This window comes from Centroberyx affinis, unplaced genomic scaffold, assembly GCF_046629955.1.
Source record: "Centroberyx affinis isolate AG114_WGS23_722 - 3 ecotype Tasmania unplaced genomic scaffold, CSIRO-AGI_Caff_v1 ptg000801l_1, whole genome shotgun sequence".
NCBI classification, from domain to species: domain Eukaryota; kingdom Metazoa; phylum Chordata; class Actinopteri; order Beryciformes; family Berycidae; genus Centroberyx; species Centroberyx affinis.
The window spans coordinates 576,399-599,128 of record NW_027279405.1 but is presented as its reverse complement, the minus strand read 5'-3'; the positions used below and the strand labels follow the sequence as shown (position 1 = coordinate 599,128).

At 44.2% G+C, this 22,730-nt stretch overlaps 1 protein-coding gene across 1 annotated transcript in view; it reads right to left on the bottom strand.

Annotated features, from left to right (window-relative positions):
• The window catches only part of LOC139644890 (protein bicaudal C homolog 1-like), a 58,059-nt gene that overhangs the window by 8,900 nt on the left and 26,429 nt on the right, over positions 1 to 22,730 (bottom strand). Inside the window, exons 4-13 of the mRNA XM_071520422.1 lie at positions 18,771 to 18,850; positions 17,229 to 17,387; positions 15,753 to 15,806; positions 11,087 to 11,269; positions 8,637 to 8,888; positions 6,753 to 6,884; positions 4,742 to 4,946; positions 2,492 to 2,653; positions 1,780 to 1,967; positions 1,164 to 1,305 (exon numbers count right to left, since the gene is read on the bottom strand). Of these exons, the coding sequence (XP_071376523.1) occupies positions 1,164 to 1,305; positions 1,780 to 1,967; positions 2,492 to 2,653; positions 4,742 to 4,946; positions 6,753 to 6,884; positions 8,637 to 8,888; positions 11,087 to 11,269; positions 15,753 to 15,806; positions 17,229 to 17,387; positions 18,771 to 18,850 (1,557 nt within the window). The remainder of the gene's footprint in view (positions 1 to 1,163; positions 1,306 to 1,779; positions 1,968 to 2,491; positions 2,654 to 4,741; positions 4,947 to 6,752; positions 6,885 to 8,636; positions 8,889 to 11,086; positions 11,270 to 15,752; positions 15,807 to 17,228; positions 17,388 to 18,770; positions 18,851 to 22,730) is intronic.

Sequence of the window (22,730 nt, the reverse complement as noted above, 5' to 3'; positions counted from 1 at the left end):
AGGCGGTCTGGGACGAGCCAGTCCAAACACATTCTGGGACACAGGAGGAGGTCAGGGAGGGAGAGGAAACCTTACTGGGACACACCGCGTTGGGGGAGACCAGCTCAGAAAACATGGGGGAAAAACGAGACGCGTGAGAGAGAGGCTTTGAGGGGAAAACCGCACGTGTAAGCGACGGAGGAAATGAGGGCCTTTCTGAACCGCTAGTAGACCAGCAGTTAATCTGTCTCTGTTCCAACCCAATAAACGCAGTCAGAGAGGGTGAGAGGGTAAGAAGGCAGTATAGAAAAACAGGAATAAGTTCATTCAAGGCATTTTCCTCAAAGTGGGTTTAAGGGTTACATAAATCTGGAGTGGAATAGCTTGAGGTGGACGTTTGTGCACAGTCTGCAGGTCCAAGGTCCAGCAAACTTGCAGACAAAAATGTCCATAACTCAAAAATCTTGTCTATCCCATGTTATGATTACGCATAAATCACAAGGTGGTGAACGTGTCACTTATACAATAGACTCACAGTACAGTACGGTTAGACTACTGGAGTATAGAGTAGACTTTCACAATTAAACTTTAGTTCAACATTCCAGCATCAGAGCTTGGCTAGATAGTAACAACACAGTATTGGCTGTGAAGGGAACCCGAGTCAGTGACAGAGTGTTGGCTACAAATGCGACAATATCCTCAATAACCTGAAGGGTTTTATTCCAAAAAAAAAAAGAAAAGAAAAAAAAAGAAGAGATATCCACCATGTGAAAAAAAAAACTTACTCTTACAAAAAGACTGCTGTCAATAAAATAAGGCCAATCATGGGTTCTTATTAAAGTTATGATATAATATATTTGTAAGACCTTTGCTTACAAAATTAAATATCTGGTTGAGGATAGACTCAGCTATCGTTGTGAAATGTAGACTGATGAATTTCAGGTAGTGACATTTTTCCAAATCGATATATAGCGTTTTAGGAATATCCACGGTGAGATGCCCAACACAAAATAAGTTACTTTTATAAATAGCAAGTTACAAGAGCATTGAAGCACGACTGTGCAGCTAGCAGTGCTGTAATTGAAAACTGCAATGAGCCGATCTACAGTGATGAGGAGGACAGTTTTGCATGGTCTGTAGGTCAGGCTGATCGGGTTTCTGCATGGTTCAGCTGAGAGGAATACCTTCGTCTGGGTTGGACTTGCTGGACAGCGGTTCTGATGGGTTGTGTCCGCTTGCTTCCTGGACTGAGTCACACTGGGTTTGGCTCAGAACACTTTCTGCCATTGACGCAGTGGCTATCCTCCCATAGACCGAGCCATGATGCTAGACACGCATGCATACACACACACAAACACAAATGCACATGAAGCACAACATACATACAACAGCCAATGAAATTAACATTAAACAAAAAAGTCAAATTGAATTTAAAGTTAATGCAGCAAAAGCAGTCAATGTGTTGGGGGTAGGGGGTTCGCAATTCGATACAACCATGACACCATGTAATAAATAAAAGTTCAAAGACAACTAAGTATGACAATGGCATTGGCTGGCTAGAATGTAAACAATTTATTAATTTCATTTCAAAGTGCAAATAATACAATTTCAATGTAGAGCTTGTAAAATTGTGACTACAGCAGAATAAAATGTAACTAATATCTAATATTCATTTTTCTGCCCCACAATTGTCACATTTTTGTATTGCGATATATTGAATTTCGATACATCGCTCCATCACTAGTGTTATTACACACTTTCATGCAAGCCTGAAAACATAACATGACAAATTGCACCTACCTTGACATGTCCATTGAGAGTGCAGGGGCCCTTGGTGCAGTCGGGAACCCCATTGGGCTGCTTGTCTATGGGAGCCAGGCCAGGTGGGGGGGAGGGCGTACTCTGGGTGTAGCCCTGCACCCCTGACAGCAGGATGCTGCTCAGGGTGGCCTGGGTGGCAGGGTGCAGCATCAGCTGAGATGAGAAGCCTGAAGGGGGGAAGAATTTGCTATTAGCAAGGGAAATGTGTACATTTACCTACAACATCGTTAGTAAGTGTTTTTCAAAAATGTATGACACAATTACATAAAATACTTCAATTGAGTAATGTTTAGAATTTAAGTTCCACCTCAGAGTAAGATGAGATGGAGCATATTATGAACTTGTAAATTAAACTCTAAGTTGCATGGGTTTTCTATGTAGATATAATGTATAAACTCTCTCTACAGTGTCACAATGGATATAAATTAATTTCTCTAATTTGAACTATACATAAACGCTAAGAGAATATATGTGTGTGCGTGTCTGTGTGAAAACAATACTCAATCTGTAGAATGAGTTATTTCTCATCCATAAAAACCAGGGCTGGGTTCCCCAAATCCATCTTATTTCATTTTATACCAAGATCATCGTTACGAGGTTATGTTACATTGCGAGGTTAGGGCAAAGACAATCTTGACTCTAAGATGAGAAACCCAGCCCAGGGCCAGACAGCACTGCCCATTATACAGACCTTGGGGGCTGGTGAGGGAGCTGGGCCAGAGGGAGGGGGAGGGTGTGGGGGTGCTGGGGCTGGGGGTCTGCAGGGGGCTCATGGAGGAGTTTAAGCTGTTGAGGACCGAGTTTGGGGCGGGGGAGTTGCTGAGGGAATGGGGTGCTGTTGCACCCAGGAGACCTGAAGAGAAAAGAAAGGAGGAAAGAAAGAAAGGAGAGAACAGTAGACAGATGGATCAGCGGTGGTCCTGTCAAAGAACAGAACCATTTTTCAAGCTAAACACGTTACATTTAGACACTCGGGAAAAACCTCTGGCCTTCCAGCTATTCAACTGGAATGCCATCATATTGCCATCAACCAGACAGCAAATGAGAGGAAGAAATGCTTAAAATCTGCGAGGCCATGGATGCAAAAGCACATATCCTGTATGTCCTCATACTAAATAACACCATGCTATTGAGAGCACCAACAATGTGGTGCTTGCTGTATCAACCCAAACAGTGTATGAAAACAGAAAGAAGCAGGTCTGTGGCTTTAACAAGGGGCTAGTTTGGCTCCAGGAATAAGGCTAGGGATTCTTCTGGCAAGCTGGCCTGTAATCTGATGAAGAGAAGCATGTAGCAATTACTAAAGGCCAGGATGTGGCCGTCCATAGCTTCACCCCCGGGCCCCAGGGTTTGAGAAGGCAAGAAACGGCTTCTACTGCAATGGGACACAATGACCACGTCGCTTTGGAGCATATTCTTGAATACACCTCAATCCAGAGGTGGGGACTCGAGTCATACTTGTAACTGCTTGACTTGACTTGACGCATGAAGAGAATACTTGAGACTTGACTTGACTTGGGTTCTGGTGACTTGGGACTTGACTTTGACTTGTACTTTGATGACCTGAAAATGTTTCTAAAGTCTTGACAAAAGATCTTGTGTTTCTATAAATTACTTAGGTTGAAAATTATGAGACTTGCTCCACCAGAAGAAACTGATTATAGAAATCAAACTCATGATGCTCTTACAAAGTTTTTATTCTATTATATAGAAACATATTGCATTGAAAAGTCCCAGATATTTAGTTATCTTTAAGATACTAAATTGATACTGGACTCTTGATTTGTTCTAACTTAACTTAGACCTGAGAACTGACATTAATGACTTGGACTTGACTTGAGACTTGTGCCTCAAGACTTGAGACTGACTTAGGACTCGAGTAAAGTTGACTTGGTCACACCTCTGCCTCGATAAAATAAACTGTGATAATGGCTATTGGTGGTATGCGCTATAGCCATGAGCTGCTTCCTGTCAGCATATTCCACTATTTTCTCTTCCCGCTGCCTTTGATGCATTATTCAGTTTGATAAAAAGCACGTCGACATTTTTCAACACTTTGAACCCCGAAAAACTTGTTATCTCTACCACAGGAAAGCATGACGCAGATGATTGCGGCTAAATATAAATATAAATATATATATAAATCAGAAAATACTACACCTAGTACCATCAATTAAAAGTGACCCTTGAAAGAAGATATGACAAGAACCGTTCTTGGCTGAACCAGTCCTATGCCGTCATGTTGAGGTCAGCTCAGCGGACAAACAAACTCCTACACAATTACAACCGTCCATCCTATGATTCATAAGCAGATGATTCATTCAAAGTAGCGCAACCGAATTCATACTGAGGTTATTTTCTGATGGTTGGCTGATCAAAGACCTGCTCATGTGGGACAGGCTTCTTGGCATGAAATTCATATCTTCATGGTGAGGTCAGTTTCGCAGACAAACAACTCCTACTGTATAGCATATGAAGATGTTGGTGCCATGACTCACTGGCCATGATTCATATGGATGTTGAGAAGATATATTTTTTTTTATCAGACTAAAATCACTTGCACTTCGTGATTCAGTAAACCTGGTGATAACAAGCTTTAAGGATGGTCTGGCACAGAGAGATATCATCGATTAATTTTTTTTTTTTGCTAGGAGAAAATGTTCTCATTTTCGGGAGTGTGCGACTGGTAGAGAAGCGAATGACATTGACGTATGAGGACATTAGTTCCTCTACAAAGACATTTCATCTGATGCATTTTGAGTGAGGAAAAAAAAAAAGCTACTGTCTTTGTTTCTTTCCTCGCTGATTTTTCTTTCTCATCGATGTTGTAAGAGCGAGGTCAGAAAAAAGAAAGCAAAAGGAAAGAAAAGTAGCACTTTCTTTCTTAACAATCTGAAAGGTCTCCTGAGATCCGACCAGAGAATTCAGACAGTCTCATTACCCAGAGTGTTGAGCCCCAGGCCAGCTGAGGCCAGGATGTCCAGGCCGACGGGGCAGATGAGGGACGGGGAGGGGCCGTTGGTGGAGGGGGTCACCGCCGCCGATGGCGAGCATGACGACACGCCGTTGTTCTCCAGACCCAAGAGAAACTTCCGGGCTTCGTACATGTTCACCGCATTCCTCTCCACGCTCTTGACTATCACAGACTGAGAGAGACGGAGAAGGAGGGAAGGAAGGGGCACATAGGAAGGAGAGGAGAGGGGCAAAGGAGGGAGGGGTAACAGAGACGTGAGGAGAAGGGGATGAAAAAGAAGAGGTGGAGAGAGGGAAAGAGAGGGAGAATGAGGAGTGATAGTTAGAGAGACAGGGAGTGAAAGGGAAGGGGAGGAGGGTGAGGACAAAAGTTTAGAGAGGCAGGAGCAGGAGGGGGCAGATTGGATAGGGAGCGATAAATACCGAGACACAGAGAGGGAGGAAGAGGATGGGGGTAGATAGGGAAGGGGATGATAGTACCAGAGATAGGGAGTGGAAGGGAGGATGAGGGGGGGGAGAGAAGCAGAAAGGGGAGGAAGGAAGAGGGAATTAAGGGTAGATTAGAAGGATAAACATTGAGGCAGGGAGGGAGAGGGAGGGAGACATGGGGAGCAAGGATCGAGAGAAAGCGTTTCTTAATCAATTGCATAACGTATCTCACTCAGTGATATGAGAGAGGAGAATGTGAGGCAATATTGGTTACTCAATGTCAGAAGGAGAAATATTAGACTTCGAGGCACTAAATCAAGCAGAAAGAGCTATAGAGTGGTTTCCATCTTAATTGAGTTATAGCGTGAGAGACAAAGGGAAATTCGGCACAGTCTCGTACGTTTCCAGCATTAGCAGAAACTGTGCCCTTTCCTCAAAAACATCAAATAAAAAATGAACGTGAGCACAAATCATGTCATCGTTCTTTGCGTTTTGCCAGAGCCGAACCCTTGCCAAATGGATTCCAGTCACGATCAGTCTCTCCCTACACACCCTCCTTTATGGGCCTGCCAAAGCGCCAGGAGCACAGCGGCAAACTGCATGCATTTGGAAGGGCCCTTTGGATTATTGCTGTCACCTCGTTAAAATGTTTAAGTGAAGGGTTCTTGAGGGGATCTGGGCTGGGTCGGTGTTTACACTGGCACCTACACACCAGTCCCCACAGGCCTGTCTGGTTTCGGGCATTGGGCCCTGGCTGGAGGAGGGACGTGGGCACCTAGCACAGGCTGTCAGGACGAGGCCAAGTGGGCTGACGGTAAAATATGATTAGGAATATTATGAACAGAAGAACAGTAGACCGTGAGTAACAGTAGAGGCTGGCTTTGAATATAACACAGGTGCACCACGCTTCAAAGGTTGTGATATATTTTGAAAATGGTCAACACATTACACTACTACACTAAGGGCCATATTTACTAAGATACACGCTAATTACTACCGTGCACAAAAACTCAACTAGCACAGCTTTCTCCAGTTTAGTGCCTGATTTATAAAGACCACTTATGCAAATCAAGTCAGTCACAATTTTCCAATTAGAATACCTGAGACAGAATATAAGAACTAAGTGCTTATGTCCACTAGGTGAAAAACGCTTTAAAATTGTGCAGGGGAGAGAGAGCAAACTCCCTACTGTCTTGGTCCAAGGTTTTTTATTTCATCAAGTAGTGAGGATATAATATGACTTGGCAATCTATAATTTCTTTTAATCTCATCTTCTGACATTTGAAACAGTAATTGCCACTTCTCAAAATACATATTAATTGGGTCCAACACACTAAAAGTCTCCTGCCAAGTGTCTACCCCATTTCCACGTGCAAAATGCTTGTGTTCACATATTGCTAAATCAGAATTGTCACTTTAACGCACAAAACTGCATCACCGCCACCGCGGCCCTGTATGCGTAGTTCAACTGAGGAAGAAACCACATTATTTGGGGAGCCTCATTTTAAGTTTCAGCTCCTCTAAAAAACACTCCAGGCTTGGTGTCATACCTTGCTGGGCTGTTTTGGCTTGGGTTTGATACTGATGAAGACATCCAACTGCTCCATCAGCGCTGTGATACACTGGGGCTCCACCTCAATGTCCTCTTTAATGTCAAACATCAGCACCAGCGGCAGGCAGCCCTGTGGAGCGCGCACACACACACACACACACACACACACACACACACACACACACACACACACACACACACACACAACACATACACAAACCCACACAAAATAAGAGCAAATATATTTGCAAAAGACTTGTGTCATCATTTCAGTTGCAGTCAAATACCTTCCAGAGGCTAACTGCAGCATATTATATTTGTGTACTTTTGTCCCCACACTGTATACCATTACTCACATCAGCAGTGAATTTTCCTCTAGACTATATCATTTGCAGCCCTCCATGTTAGCCATACCAATAAAAACAAGATTCACAGCCGGATTCACCCACGCCCCACACAGAGCTTGGGAAATTCCTCCAAGAGCAATCTGTTTTGCATGATCACCACCACAAGCGCCACAGACATCTGTATTTTGGGCAGAGCGCTGGACAGCGCTCCTATTGTGAGTGTGTGTAATTAGCAGAGTATAGGGCCAGGCTGGTACTGACAGGGCCTGAGATTGGAGCTGTAATCTACAGTCTGGCTGAAAGACGGCAAAACACACAGTACATGACGCCTCTCCTCCTGGACTTTCACTCTCCTCTTCTGCTTTCACTGCTACTCCCCTTCCCTCTCCTCCTCTCTGCCCCTCTCCTCTCTCATCTCATTCTCTGCTCTTGTCCTATCCCTTCCAACTCCTCTCTCATAAATTTTTTTTTCTCAGGCAGACAGTGAGAGGCCCCTTCTTGTGTGTCCCGGTTCCAGACCAAGAGAAAGTCACGTTTAGTCACTGAAACAACTTTGGCATTTGCTAAATGTCTTTGGGGCCAAATGGGAGACCGCAGACAAAGAGAAGGCAGTCCTGGCAGTTACTGCCCCACATTATAGATCGCCAAACACAGAGCCAAAGATGTTTATGACTGTAATGTTTTAAATGTGACCAGCTCAGCAGAAGCTTTCAGCCAAAGATAATTAAACAGCCATCATTTTTACACATTTCTGAAACCCATGTCTCTGATTATATTCCTGAGTAATTCAGATAAGAGCAGCCTCAGTGGTCAGGGGCAACAAGACAAGAATGACCACAAAGCAATTTGAAACAACAGATATCTATCTATATGTGAGGGCCTTCCCCTGGTCCAACAAGCCAATGCTAGTGTGCTGACCTATGAGTTACTGACAGGGGAGACCGCACAGAAATGTAAATCAACCAAAATCTATGTGTGAGGAAAGTCATCACCATTATCACCAATACCAATAATCTGTAAACGGAAAGGACATTTACAACTCAAGCCACGTTGACGCAAATATGCATAAATATCCATGTGGCAGCAATAAATTATGGAGGTCAACCTTAAGTAGGCTACAGATCATTGTTTATCTGATATGGGCATTTCAGCAGCTTGACCAGAGCCAAGCAAATCTTTCCCAAGGCCATTCAAAACCCTTGAAGGCAATCATGGTTAACATCTCAAACCCATGGTTAACTTCTCAAAATCCGCGCATCATTCATTCACACATACCATGATGATGTTAGTAAAACAACGACATCCATTATAGCTACCGCACATCGTCTGGAATCTCTAAATCTATATGTAAGGCGTATAGATTACTGTTGATTCAAGTTAGTCATTTTTATGGAGTGGTTTTCAGGCCAATGCCACCCGTTAACCACAAAACCAACAAAGCTTAGCAGTTACAGTAAATGCTCTCTACCTAGTGGATGTCAACTAACAAAACACACCGACACACACACACACCGACACACACACACGGGACAGACCATGAGGTACTGGCGTGCCAGGCAGACGGACTCAATGGTGCCCTGAATGTAGACTGTGGATTTCTTCTGGGGGCTGTTGGGGTCAGGGAAGTGGATCTGGGCTCCTGTCCTCTGGGTGATGTGTTTGATGTTGCTGCCGTTGCGGCCCATCATGAAGAGGTGGTGCTGGGGTGCGATGTCCAGGTGGGTGCTGACTGAGATGGCGCTGGCCAGGCTGCCAGCCAGGTGCTCCAGCAGCAGAGCTGTGCCCCTCTGCGGAAAACAGGGATGACAAAGTAAATGGAAAAATATATTAAAGATGGTACTTTCAAAACTATATATTTGGGTTGGGGAAAAAATAGAACTATATTCATTGCTCAAATTATCAAAAATTCAAACATGATTCCATCTTCAAAATGGTGTGTAAACAAAAGTCTTACAATAACTAAAAGCTTTAATAATATTCCATTTTAGCTTTAACTTTCATGCCAGCATTCATTTTGTATAAGCAGGTGTCACATGGAAAAATGAAGCAACCTCATTTTGGAACAGGAGTCACAGTAAGTGAATACATGTTTGACTGTAAGAGAAGAGCCACTACATCTATGGTGTGAGAATCTATTTATGGACAGTGAAAGCAAGAAAATATTGCACAATCTGTTCCGAATCTGTTTCAGACATGAGTCACAAACTTATCAAAAAATATGGCAAGCACTGCAAATTAAATCACATGAAAAATGATGAAAGCCAAAGTCTTTGTTAGAACAAAGCTGAAACAATATTTCATTTAGAATAATTTCTACACCAGAGTAACGTTGTGTCACCCATTTCCCAGACGAACACCAGTGTTTTCTACATAACCAATGGAAACTATTGTATTTTCCACTGCATCTGCTGGCCAGTTGAACAGTCTCATTCCTTGCTGTCTCTACTACGCCTCTGCAAGCAATCACTTGGCCTGGAAAAGAAAGCCGTTTCCAGTGTGGAACTAGAGAGTCCACACGCTGAGGCCAGCATAGCCCAGCAATCCACAGTGGTTTTGGCAATCTTCTAAGGTGCTCCAAGGGTCTCGCACCACCACATAACATAGCACACATATTCCTCTAATCCCCTAGCCTTGATCTGGCTGCTTCCCAATCCTTCCCAATACTGACCTCTCAGACCTACCACAAACTCAAGGGCCCTCCTTCAGCATACACACTCATGCACAAACACACATAGCACACAGGAATGTGCACAAATACACACTAGCATCCAAATCCAAACAGGAGTTCACAAACACGTGAATGAATGTACGCACACACACATGCATGCAGCCCCTGGAAGAATTCAATGGAGATCCATATTGTAAGTGTGGGTCAGTAGTGAAAAAAGGTGGTTGGTGGGTCTGAGGTGTGTTGGCATATATGGTGAGAAGGACAGCAAGTGTGTATGTGTGTGTGTGTGTAAGCGCACACAAGTAGCAGCAGAGTGGGAGCACAGTAAGGAACTCTGGCTGAATTAATTTGAATGGAGAGAGACTGTCTGGACTTGCTGGTACAGTAGCGGTGCTTAGTTAAAAGAGCAGTATCTCCCAGCGGGGAGCTGAACCAACAGCCGTCCAGTTCAAGCGACCCAACATCTCTCAGCACTCTCCTGCCCCTGTGGTGCTGGAGGTAATGAAGCGGGTTATGGGGGAGAAGTGAGGAACGCTGAGAGTGCTGGTGGGCCTTGAAATGGTGTAGTTCAGGAAACCTTCCCCGGTGTGTGGCTGGCCATGTAAACGGGTGGAGGAGGGTAAATGAATGGACTCAAATGTTTTTACATAACATTTAGCTGACACTCTAAAGTGATTTACGGCACAGTGAGTGAGCAGGTAGGAGTTCAGTGTGTTCCAATGAAACATACTGGCTGTTGAGGGGATTGAACCTGTGACCTTGTGGTTATGGGCCAGTCTCTCTAACTATTAGGCCACCCTGACTCCCAACTTAAAGTCAAGAACTGAACATGCGTTTTGTTTTTGATTGACAGACAAGATTGTATAGTATTTTTGAGTATGACTTCAAGATGCTATACATAATTAAAACTTCCCATTTAGACCCAGTTTTGTGTCTGATCTTTGGATTTATATAGAAAAGAAAAAAACGATCATACCATTAAAGTCGTACTGAAATGAAAAATGATCAAAATCTCACCACTTTTACTTCCTGGAAAACAGAAAATCTTAGAGTTGACTTTGTGTACCAGGAGGCAAACAAAAATTCCAAACAATAAATCCATCACAGATTTTGCCCTTCCTATCAAATATAACTGCCTTGCTCTCCCCTAAACCCATAGATACCCCATCGGTTTACATTTTTGAATGCTCCCTTCCTGCCTTATGTCCCACCCCAACAACCTGTTTGAACAGGAAATACATCACACAGTGATTTTAACATGGCACTGGCAAGTTTTTTGTGTTAATTTCCACATTTCCACGAGACCATCCTCACCTTGACGGCTGAGGTGTTGTTCTGCGAGCCGCGCACCACACCGGTGGCCCCGTAGAGACGCGTGGGAGGCTTGAAGGAGACGGTGAGGTTGTAGGTCTGAGAGATGTGCTGCACGGTGGGGGAGCCGGGGTCAGGCTGCACGATGGCCGGGAGCTCAAATGACAGCACCAGAGGCAGCAGCTCCTACAAGATGGAGGGACGGAGGGAAGAGAGAGAGAGACAGAGAGAGAGGGAGAGAGAGAGAGAGAGAGAGAGAGAGAGAGAGAGAGAGGGAGAGAAAATGAGGTGACAGTGAGAAAGACATGCATAGTATCAACTAGAACTACATGACACCAACTGGAATACTGCGGTTATGTAGAGTTGGATAGCAGCTCCTACAAGATGGAGGGACGGAGGGAAGAGAGAGAGAGACAGAGAGAGAGAGAGAGGGAGAGAGGGAGAGAGAGAGAGAGAGAGAGAAAATGAGGTGACAGTGAGAAAGACATGCATAGTATCAACTAGAACTATATGATACCAACTGGAATACTGCGGTTATGTAGAGTTGGATAGCTTATCACAAAACCGTCATTGCTACTGCATGAAAACTGATAGGAGTTCATCGGTAGAAAACAACACATGTATCATTTCCCTACCAGGCAGAGTACAGTAGCTTGTATCACCTTGTGCTGTCGTGAGACCGTGATTAACACCATTTGGACACGGAGTAAAAACACATGTCAAGAGGTGGAAGGAGATTTCTTTACACGGGGCAGACATATGTGTATCCACACACAGACATAACAAGCCTCCCTTCAGCAGGGAGTGGCAGAACACGGCATGTAAATCTGTCAGCTCGAATAAATCCAGAGAGGTCAATCAATGAGAGATCAGCGGCGCCAGAAATAAAAGATACGCCCTTTATTACGTGAAGTACGCTACTGTGTTGTGGTGCCACTTGGGAGACTGCACCACTGCATAATGTTTGAATCAAAATATGGCTGAAAAATTCTGCATAGCCTCAGTCCAATGGCCTATATGGCCTGCTGGTTCTCATATGTTAATGTGAAGTCAGTACATCAAACCACAAAATTGCACAACTGTAGACACTGAAGAGCAACAGACAAAGTCATTCAAATTAACTCTGTCATTTAGATCACAGCAGTCATTCAAACCGAATAAATGCAGACAAGAAGGCTTTAGTTCATGCATACACATACTCATGCACATATGGGAGAGAAGTCACACAGGTACACACCCATACACACACACACAACTTGAAGGGAATGTACACATACGCACACACAAGGATGGAATATGAATATACACACACACACACACACACACACTCGCACACACAGTGTTATCCAAACACTGACTCTTGGGCAGAGTGCCACTATGGTTTTGGCTGCCAGTGAAGGGCAAGCAGCATGAATTGCTCTGACCAAAGAAATGCATCCCTGATCAGTCCCATATGCGCTTGGCCTTACATTTATATCACGTTTCAGCACTCGCTCTCTGAGGGATCGAGAAATTTAGGTCAGCGCCGAGGGAAACGCAGGAGAGGACAAGCAGAACAGCGGGACGCGGGCGCTGAATGAAGAATAGGCCGATTTACAGTGGAGCTGACCTCAGCTTTTTTAAAAAGGTCTACCTGGCAGATATGAGCCTCATATGTATTTAATCTGAAAGTACTGTAAAAAGCCTCAGTTCTCCTGACATAAGGGTGAGAGAGATGAAGAAAAATGAAAATATCTGCGTGGTAAAAGTGTCTGACTACACTTTTCATCACCCACGCATCAGCTCCACCTTGGAAAGCTTCTAGAAATCCCCGGAGAATCCATCACCTCAACAACAGACTTGTTGCAGATTCAAACAGATCTCCACCCAAGAAAGACCCTGCAATACTTATAGTGGACTCTTAAGGACCACTATAGCCTGAATCTTAAGGGAGATTCCTCACATCTGTAGTGCAGCAAAGGGATAAGCCATAAACCAACCACTTCTGGTTTCAGGAGCGATGGGGGAGGATGTGGTTGACGGGCCACCCAGGACCGACCACATACTGTATACTGTTATATACTGGCAACCTAAACACAGGAGGGCAAGAAACGGAGAAAGCCTCTCCTTCCTCTTACTCCCAACATTGTGGGGAATTAACATTGACTCCTAATACACAGTATCCTTGCAGTCATTGGTGCAATCTTCAAAAGGCTGTGGAGTGGTAAAGTGAGGATGACAGGGGATGGGAACCCTCCTTGTAAGCACAACATTTCCCTCTCTCTGCCCTTTGTACCTATGGATTTAAAGGAAAATGGGTGGAGAGACAATATTTTGCCTGCTCATCATCTTGTTGGTTAAATTTGTGCTAATCAGCCCCTGGTGTCCATCAATGTATCTGATCAATTGAGGAGATTTGTTCCAAAATGAGATATCCACCATTTGAAAACACTGACAATTCAGATGGATATCTCATTTTGGAACAAATCTCATCAATTGATAAGATACAAGCTGATTGCCGACATGAAATTAAACCTGTTTTTGGAGAATTCTCTTCATGCCATTTTACCGTCTTTGCCTACAAAATCCTAACATTATTGGGGATCAAATCATCTGTAATTCTGAACTGCTGATTGGTAGATTTTGAGTTACAGATGTTTCTTAAAATGGATATACAGCGTTTTGCAATGAAACCCTTCAATTACACCCACTGTGCACAAGCTAGTATGAATTTGACTGCCAATTGCTGTGCATGTACTGAAAACACAGATGAGCATCTTGCCTAGGTGCAGTTGTAGTAAAGTGGACAAAAATGTGACAAAAGGCTGCCGATTACCTGGTGAGACCTGAGCAGCGCTGTGTTTCGGCTATATATGTGGTATTAAAGACTGAAGAGTACTGAGCGCCTGGAATTCAAATGTAAAAAAAAATATAAAAACACTTTACTTCCGTACCTTACCACTTGCTGAATTTGAGAAGATTTCCTCCTGGTTAGTGATGCGTAGTTAATAGCCAAATTAAAGCTATGAGTAGAAGGACTGCCTAGTGGGGAGTGTTGAGTAGTCTTGTGTGGAACAGCAAACAAGCTGTTACGGTAAAAAGTGTTAGGATGAGTATGGAAGTCTGAGTCTGGGTCCAGAGAGAGAGAGAGAGAGGCCAGGTTGACGGAGAGGGAAACTTGTCTTTGATCCACCCCACTCATCCGCTGACTGTGTGTTTTTTGGAAGGCAGAACAATCCGTGCGGTTCTCAACAGCTTATATTATAACCCCTTCCTACAACACGGGTATGGTCAGGTTTGGTTACTCTTTTTTTTCCCCCCACAGCAAGGAAGTGGATGAAATGCGCTGCGGCTTGCTGCTTGTGAAAATACCCGTAAAGCACGGAGAGATATGTGTGCGCACACATGCCAGCATGTGCCAATACACACTGCACAAACATCCAGCGTACCCTTCTCTCTCTCTCTCCCCGTCTCACACTTCACGCTCACTCACTCGATCATTCACTCACTTACTCAGTCTCACACACATAGACATAGTGTTGTGTCAGTTGGTCAGTCCATAGTGGAAGAACGTGTTCACTGTAGAGAACTGTTGCGGTGTTGAAATACAGCAAAAGTTCACGGCTGTAACAGTTCGCACGAGCGTAAAGGTCCTCCGCCCACACAGCTGAGGCCGAGACTCCTGGCTGGAGCTGCGGCTGGGGGAAGGGCTTCCAGTCAGACTGAAACAGGAGCCGGAGAGGAGAGGAGGCTGGGGAAGGAGCTGGAGAGCGGGCTGGAAAAGGAGCTGGGGCTGAGATCCATGCTCGCATTTAACCATTGTTCTAGGGATGTGGCTAGGGAATAGGCTACGGATGGCGCTTGCGGCTTGGAACAAGTGCCGAAATTGTGCCTGGGAATAGAGCTGAAGCTCTGGTTGAGGCTGGGGATAAGACTTGCAGTTAAGTCTGAAAACACACAAACTGGGGCTTGGGATGCCACTGAAGCTGAAAATGGGGAAAGGCTTGAGCTGAGAATCGCACAGGAGCAGCTACAACCCCAGCAAAAAATATGGCTGCTTATTGGAGCGAAGTCTGGCAGCTGGAGAGATGATTGGCATGAGTGAGCACAGTCCACTCTGCTCTGGGCCAAATGGACAGGAGCGCAGGCTGGATTTGAGTTGCTTATTCCTCTCCCCTGCCACATGAACTATGGCCAGGTTACTACCAGTTCATACACACTGCTGTCACAGTCAGTCAGAAATCAACTGGATGATGATTCTAGTGAGACTATCAGAGTGAAATAAACAAAATAAAAGAATAAAATAAATATTCAGATATATCAGATTTTTTTTTTCATTCTCATTATTCTGTTTTTTTTAATTGTTTAATTTATATGTTGTTGTTTTTTATTCTCTTTTTCAGTTTGGCCTGGATTGGGTGTGTGGGGCAGCAGCAAATAAGTAACATTAAAGTTACACTATTATGATTATTATGATCATTATGTTTACTGTTGTTATTACTGTTATTATCGTTACTATTATCATCAGCACTATTATTATTATTGTGAAAATATGCGACTGTAGAAATTATGCTCTACCTGCATCCCAAGTAAATGAATAAAGAAAGAAAGAAAAAATAAATATTCAGATTAGAGTGGACATATGGTTCCTTAAGACAAATGAGGCTGATATTTGAGAGTTCCAACTTACCCTTATTTTGGCTCGAGCTGCCTCCACCCCTCCTGGCTGCCCTGCGATGGACACCTGTTCACGATGAGAAACAACACGCATCAGTTAGCCAAGCAAAACCATGTCCAAGAAACACAATGGCTCAGAGCGTGGCATACAGTTGCATGTTATTTCAATGCTGGGAGCAAGAACTTAGAACACACACACAATGGGAAAAAAAGCAGAAAGTTTAAAGGCCTCCTCTGAAGTGAAAGTTGATACTTAACTCTTTGCAAATGTATTTTTGTGACTTATTTCCATAGCTAATGTTTTTTAATCAAGAACCACAGAACTATTATGGTCAGAAGTGCATTCATGAGTCTAACATCACGATTAGAAAAATGGCCTCCACAATTAAAGAAATTGCCTTTTCAACACATCCATCCAAGATGAGGGGCTCGATTAAGATAAGTGCCTCAGAAATGAAAAAGTTGATAAACGCTCTCATTATATTTCTTGCCAATAGATGGGCACATTTCTCTCCTCTTTCATTCTTTTCCCCCTTTATTCTCCCTCCCTTTCATCGGCAACTGCTCACCATAATGGAGCAAACCATGAATTGGCCCACGGTGTCATCGCTTAAGCCAATAAGTGCTCCAGAACACATCAAGCCCTGTTTTTTGGGACCAGCTGGTATAAAAAAAATAAATAAAAATACAAAAAACTCAGGGTAGGTCCATCTGGTTCATCTCAGGGCCTCCATTACTTCCACATGAACACACACACACACACACACACACACACACAGAGCAGGGTGCTGTAGTAAGTAGCAAGACGGCCCAGGAACCGGGTTCAAGCCCCATGTCAGCAAGCATCTGACCTACTGAAGTGTCTTTGAGTAACACACTGAATCCCTACCTGCTCCAGCTAAATTAACTTGTGAGTATTTCCATACACAGGTGCATCGTGGAGCACCTGGCATAGCCAAGTCCACTAATGCAGCGTCTGGCTCCTCTGCTCCCCTGAACCCTTCAAACTACAGTTTAATGGTAATTACAGCAGAATCCTACTGCTCTTCTAGTCAGTCCAGCCCAAACACACCAGCTTCCTGTGGGTTGGCCAATCAAAACACCCAACTGTACCAGCTCTCTGCAACCTGCCCAGTCCAAGCCCCTCTGACAGATAGTAAATGAACTGGATGGGCTGGATACCAGATCAAAAAGGGACCGGTCCAATTGAAGTAGTTTGGAAACCAAAATAAGCTGAGTTTAACACTGAGAAAACTCTTTTAATCGTAGGGGGATGAGTTTAGCAAACATCCAAGGCAGCAAACCCCAGTACACTTGCTCTCAAGACATAGCAACGGTCCAATGTTGTGATTCAGGAGATTAAAGCAAAAATCTTCGCTAAAGCAAAGTCTTTGATCAGCCAGCAATTAAACAGCATCCTCCACAGCTCTCTCTCTCTTATGCAGGAGTGTGATTGTACAGAGTAAATACATACTGTGGCCTCACAAACCTGGTTGCTTTTCTCTGCCTGGTTGTTCCTGTTGGAGTCAGGGAAGTGGATGTGGCAGCCCGTCTCCTCCATCACTTTCTTGATGTTGTTGCCCCCTTTACCGATGACGTGGGAGTGCTCCGTGTGCGAAACGTCCATCTTCAGAGTTACCCTGTTGCTCTGCTGAGCGCGAGAGAGAGGGGTGGGGGGGTGGGGTGGGGGTGGGGGTGAAAGGATGATTAACAATAACAATAGCAGCTCTGTGAGTTCACACTAATACTACAAATGTATGATGAAAATGTTAGTCATGATACTATAAAGGAGCTCTGGGTGACAGTGTCCACCAAACAGCATATGTTAGAATAACTATCTGTTAAAAATACAAAAATACAGCTACAAAATTGTGCTGTGGTTGAACTAATGGCAGTGACACAGAACGTCTGACTAATAAGAAGGAATATCAAACTTCACAAACAAGACTTCATCCACTGCATTCATTCCAGGTGGCACTATTAAAAATGTTCCTGTAGCTCTAACCTATTCCCCAGATGACTGTGTGTGTGTCTGCTGCACACTGTGGCGTTGGCCATCTATAGCATATTATTAAGGCATATAGTAGTGCAGCCAACACTGCCGTAGCTCATAAAACTCACCAGATAACCGTCATCATCAGTCAACAAATCAACATCATGTCTGTTTTTATGGCTGTGTGGCATTTTTATGAGTAAACAAACTATGAAGAGCGCCAAGACGTTGCTCTCTCCTTCTACCCCCTTGGTTCTCACCCTGCTCCTCTGGCTACAAACGCTGCTTCATTGAAAAGCCAATGCAGCATCAGCTCCCTTCGCTCCATCTGGAGAGTCACAAGGCCCATAACTAATAATACACCCCATAAACCCCTTCAGATGTTATAATTATTTAGAAAAGAGAAGCAGATGAGCAGAAAAACATGATGCTAACCATTGCTACATTTGAAAAAAGCTTAATTAAACAATTCTATTCCCAGAAAAGTGTTCTTTTCGTGACAAAACCTTATGAAAAATGCAATAACCAAAGCCAATCATGTGTGTGCCTTGTGTGTGGCTGTTTTTCGAGTGCATGGATGATTGGCTGCCCGCAGGGGGTGCTACAATGCACTCGGCCAGGTACGTGATTTCTCTGTTGCCATGGAGATGAAGCCTGCATGCACACTGCAAAACCACTACAAACTCAAAATGTGAATATCTGGCTAGATGAGTGCCAACTTGTACCACACCGCTGTGTGCAATCTGTCATCTGGACTGCGGGAGAAGGGCAGCGAAATAAATTGACAGTGGGAGAAAAAGGGAGAGCAGGACAGATAGACACACACACACAGAAAGAGAGATAATTACACACACATACACTTATCCTAACTGCACACACACACACACACACCCTAACTGAACTCCATCTTTACAGTGATTAAAAAAAGGGAGAGCAGGACAGACACACACACACACACAAAGAGAGAGAATTACACACACACAGATCCTAATTGAACTCCATCTTTAGAGTGATTAAAAACAAGACGCTTAACTGTACCTTTGTGTCGAGGACGGACATGATTCTGTCTTTGGCTTCCCTCACGTTCTCCCTCTTCCCACACACCTTGATGTGTGGATCTGCAGGGAAACGACAGGGGGAAAAGGAACAGGGATGAGATTAAAAGTGAGAGAGACAGCGCGTCTCAAGGTGTGTGCGCATGTATATATGCGTGTCAGAGAGTGAGTGAATGAGAGAGAATGAAGGGCAGAGGCAGGATGTGGAAGAAGTGGGACAGAAGTCAAACCCGTTTAACCAAACATGACACAAACAGTCTGCATTTGTCAACAAATTGCAGTACATCACAGAACGCACCGCGACAGTAATTGCTGCTTTGAAATCTGCCGACTCCCATTAAAGTCGGCAAGAAACCAATCGGGGGTGGGGGGGGGGGGTTATATTCAGACAGACAGTCAGTCAATAGAGCACACAGGAGTGCTTTGGGTTGAAAACAGCTTCAGATAATTGTTCTGCAATGAATTAGCCTCAGTAGAAGCTGGAGACAGTCACATGTGCGTCACTTCATTCCCCAGAACCTCATTCTGTCAAATCACTGCAAAGGATGTAACAAGAACTCTGCCCGTGTTTCAACCTCTTTCTCCAAATGTGTGTGTGTGTGCGCAAGTCAGCCTGCCTGTGTGTGTGTATGCTCTCCTTTTTCTGGCCCATCACACATAAACTGAATGTACAAATTATTAAAGACACTTGCTCTTTTCACAAAGTGCACTGATGAGGTGAATCCAGGTAAAAGCAATTATCTTTTATTGATTTCCTTTCCAATCACGAAGGAGGAGATGTAAATGAAGGGCAGCAGATGAGCTGCAGAAGGATTTTTACGCTTTGAAACAATTGAGATGTGGATTGTGCAAAAGGGGCTGCAACTCCATATCAGGAATATGTCCCCAATATTTTGTACATTCAGTGTAGAACCAATGCAGTCTCCTGCAGTGCAAGAATTACAAATAAAAATTACCTAAATAACTAGATACCACCTTGCAATTGAAACTGCGATATCCTAATTTGCTGTGTAAATATATCGAGTGGGCACACAGAAGATCATGTGAGTAAAGGTACTAATAGTTTGAGTCAACTGTACTTTCAGAGACCTCCTTCGCCACGAAATACCGCCGCTAAAATAACCAAACACTGCATACCTAAACCATCCAAGGCTAACGCTTGTGTCTGTATAGCGTTGGGTAAGCCGACATCTGGCTCTGCCGCACGCCAGGCCCCCGGAGAACGCTAATGTGAAATCACACAGACACATCCACATGCACACATATCCAAGTGTGCACGTTCACATGCACTCATACACATCCACAGTCCATCGCCCCCGTGTTAACCGTGCTGAGTGGCAGGAAGTCGGCTAAGCCCCCTTCCAGGAATACCCCTCCCAACACACACACTCTGAGCATCTCAGATTTACAGTATAGCCTTCGGACGGGACTCACAGAAACAGATTTATTGTTTCACTGGGTCACTGGGACCTCAGAGAACCCCATTGTTGCCTGTTTGGGCTGTTTGGGAGCTCGGGAGTGCAAAGGCCAGTGCAAAATGAAAACGGCAAAGAAAAAAATAGCTAGATCCCATTTTGTAATGATGAGCGAAGGCCTCAATTTATAAAAGTTTTTCATTGTGTCATCTGCCACTACCCACATCAAAGATTCACTCACAGAAACCAAACCAAGATACTCTTCACAGAGCTGCAAGGGCAGTGCATGATCCAAGTTATTCTCCTTCAGAGAGCAGAGTGAGATGGCTTGGCTAGGATGTGGAATCTCGTTGCTGGGAAGTATCTTAGGGAGCCTCAGCTCTGTGTGTTATGAGCGGAGGGGACTGTGGGAGCCACAGAGGGCGACACGAGGCCAGGCAGCCTCAGTACACTATGAGAGACACAAGATCACATGGGGGGGAGAACAGCAGTCCTTAGAATGGCAAGAACCTAAACAAAACAAATCTCTAAAAATCCCTCCCTAATCCAAACTGAGTTGCATCACAAGAGGGGCGGCGCTGTCCAAGACAGGAAAACAAAGGAAAAAGAACAGCGAGAGCGGCCAGGGACCCTTCACAGGCTCTTGTTCCAGGAAATTTTCCAAACATACAGCTGTTGCTGAGGACAATAGAAAGTCCTCCACTTCCGCCTGCAGCACCCTCTGCGTCCATTAGGGGGCGTTTGGTCCTTCCACTGCCCCCGCTCTAACCTGCACAGCACATCTGGCAAACATTAGCCGGCCTAAACGAGTGTTGCAGTCGTGATGTAGAACACCCCCGCATTTTTGAAGTGGAGTGTGCTGTGTGCTCTTGTTTGATGATTGATTGTGGAATAAAAAAAACTGAACACCTCAAGTCTTAATTTGGCACATGCAACACCTATAAAAACAAACAATAACAAGGTAGACATGCAGCTGCAAAATGTGAGAGCTTTCAGTCGCACGGCTTGGTAGTTTCACTTGACAGAAAAGGAACCTTTTGACCCTCATCTCTGTACTGGCAAAGCTAAAGCATTTTTCCAGCTAGGGCTTACATCCGAAAATACCACACAAATGAAGGGGATTAAGTCCTTTTGGCTAGGCGATTCTCATTCAAAACATCTGTGGAAATGTTGAAACAGACAACTGGCAACTGTGAGTGGCATTAAGGAATTTATCACATTCAATTAAAGCATCACAGCTTAATAGAGGCCTTAAGGCGATCAATACATTGATTTGGCTACATTTAATCAAACAATCTGTCAGCACTGTAGTGGAGTAGACAGAAAAGGAAAAAATACCTTTAGCAATAAAACATTTCATCTGATAGAAGTTGCAGTGCCACTGGGAAATAGTGTTCATCATTCCATTTCATAGTTTATTCCGAAGGTGTAACACAAACCTGGCTTGTACATCAGCGATATGGCTCCTCCGTAATAAATCACTGACAGTGTATTGATGATGGCTTGCTCCGGAGGCTAACAACTGGCCTTATCACACTTGTGCAGGTGGCAGCAATAGCTAGCTGAGGGTGATATATGCAATAGAGGAGCTGGCATTTTGATGGAGTGTGGGCCAGTATGGAGAGAGGTTACAATACATACAAACCCCTCACATCTGCCACTATCCTGCGGAGTGTAACTGATCCTAGACTGCTCAGGAAACAAAACGCTAATGCAAGATACCGGGAAAACAAGGCAAAATAACACCAAACATTCAACATTACATAAGATAACTCAAAATAATCCATTACCCCCCGCCAACAAAACAACTACGTCACTGGCTATTTCAAGGGCAGGTGATGGCGGCGGCGAAAACTAGCTGTGGCTTTGTATTGGTGATATCAAGTGTATGAGTGATGCGGGAAGAATGGAATGTGGATCTCTGTCAACATCGATTCTGGTAATTTTCCTGATGGCTTCCTTGAGGTTTTACCCCCAGGTGTAGCATCTTCAGTCGTTCTCTGTAAAAGTCAAGGCTGATTACTCTTGTAAGGAGGTAGAAGATGTTCTTTCCTGCCATCTCCTTCTTTCTCTTTCCCACCCTCCTCCCCTCGCTCCCTCCCGTGACCCCAGGTTGTTAGAACACATGGTCAGGCCCACATGTGTCTCGTCTCCGACGAACACAAAAATGCAACACATGCATTCGCTCATAAGATAAGTGCGAGTGATTAGCCAACATTCTTCCTCCTCTGCTCTCGGTTTACGCAACACAGAGAAAGTCTGACAGCCAACAAATCATGGGTCAGAATTTTAAACAGTCTCACTGCACACACAGAACATCACTCCCCGATGGAGGGCGCAGGTTTTGTGAATGAACTAATACTTGACGTGAATGGTTGTCTGAATGGGATGGGCAGGACTAACAGTTGATTAATTTGTTGAGGAAAGCTATTGAAAAAGATTCTGATGTAACCTTGTCAACATTTTCGGTACGGACTGAGGAAGTTACATAATGTCACTGGATTCCACATCTGGCTTGAAGACGCACA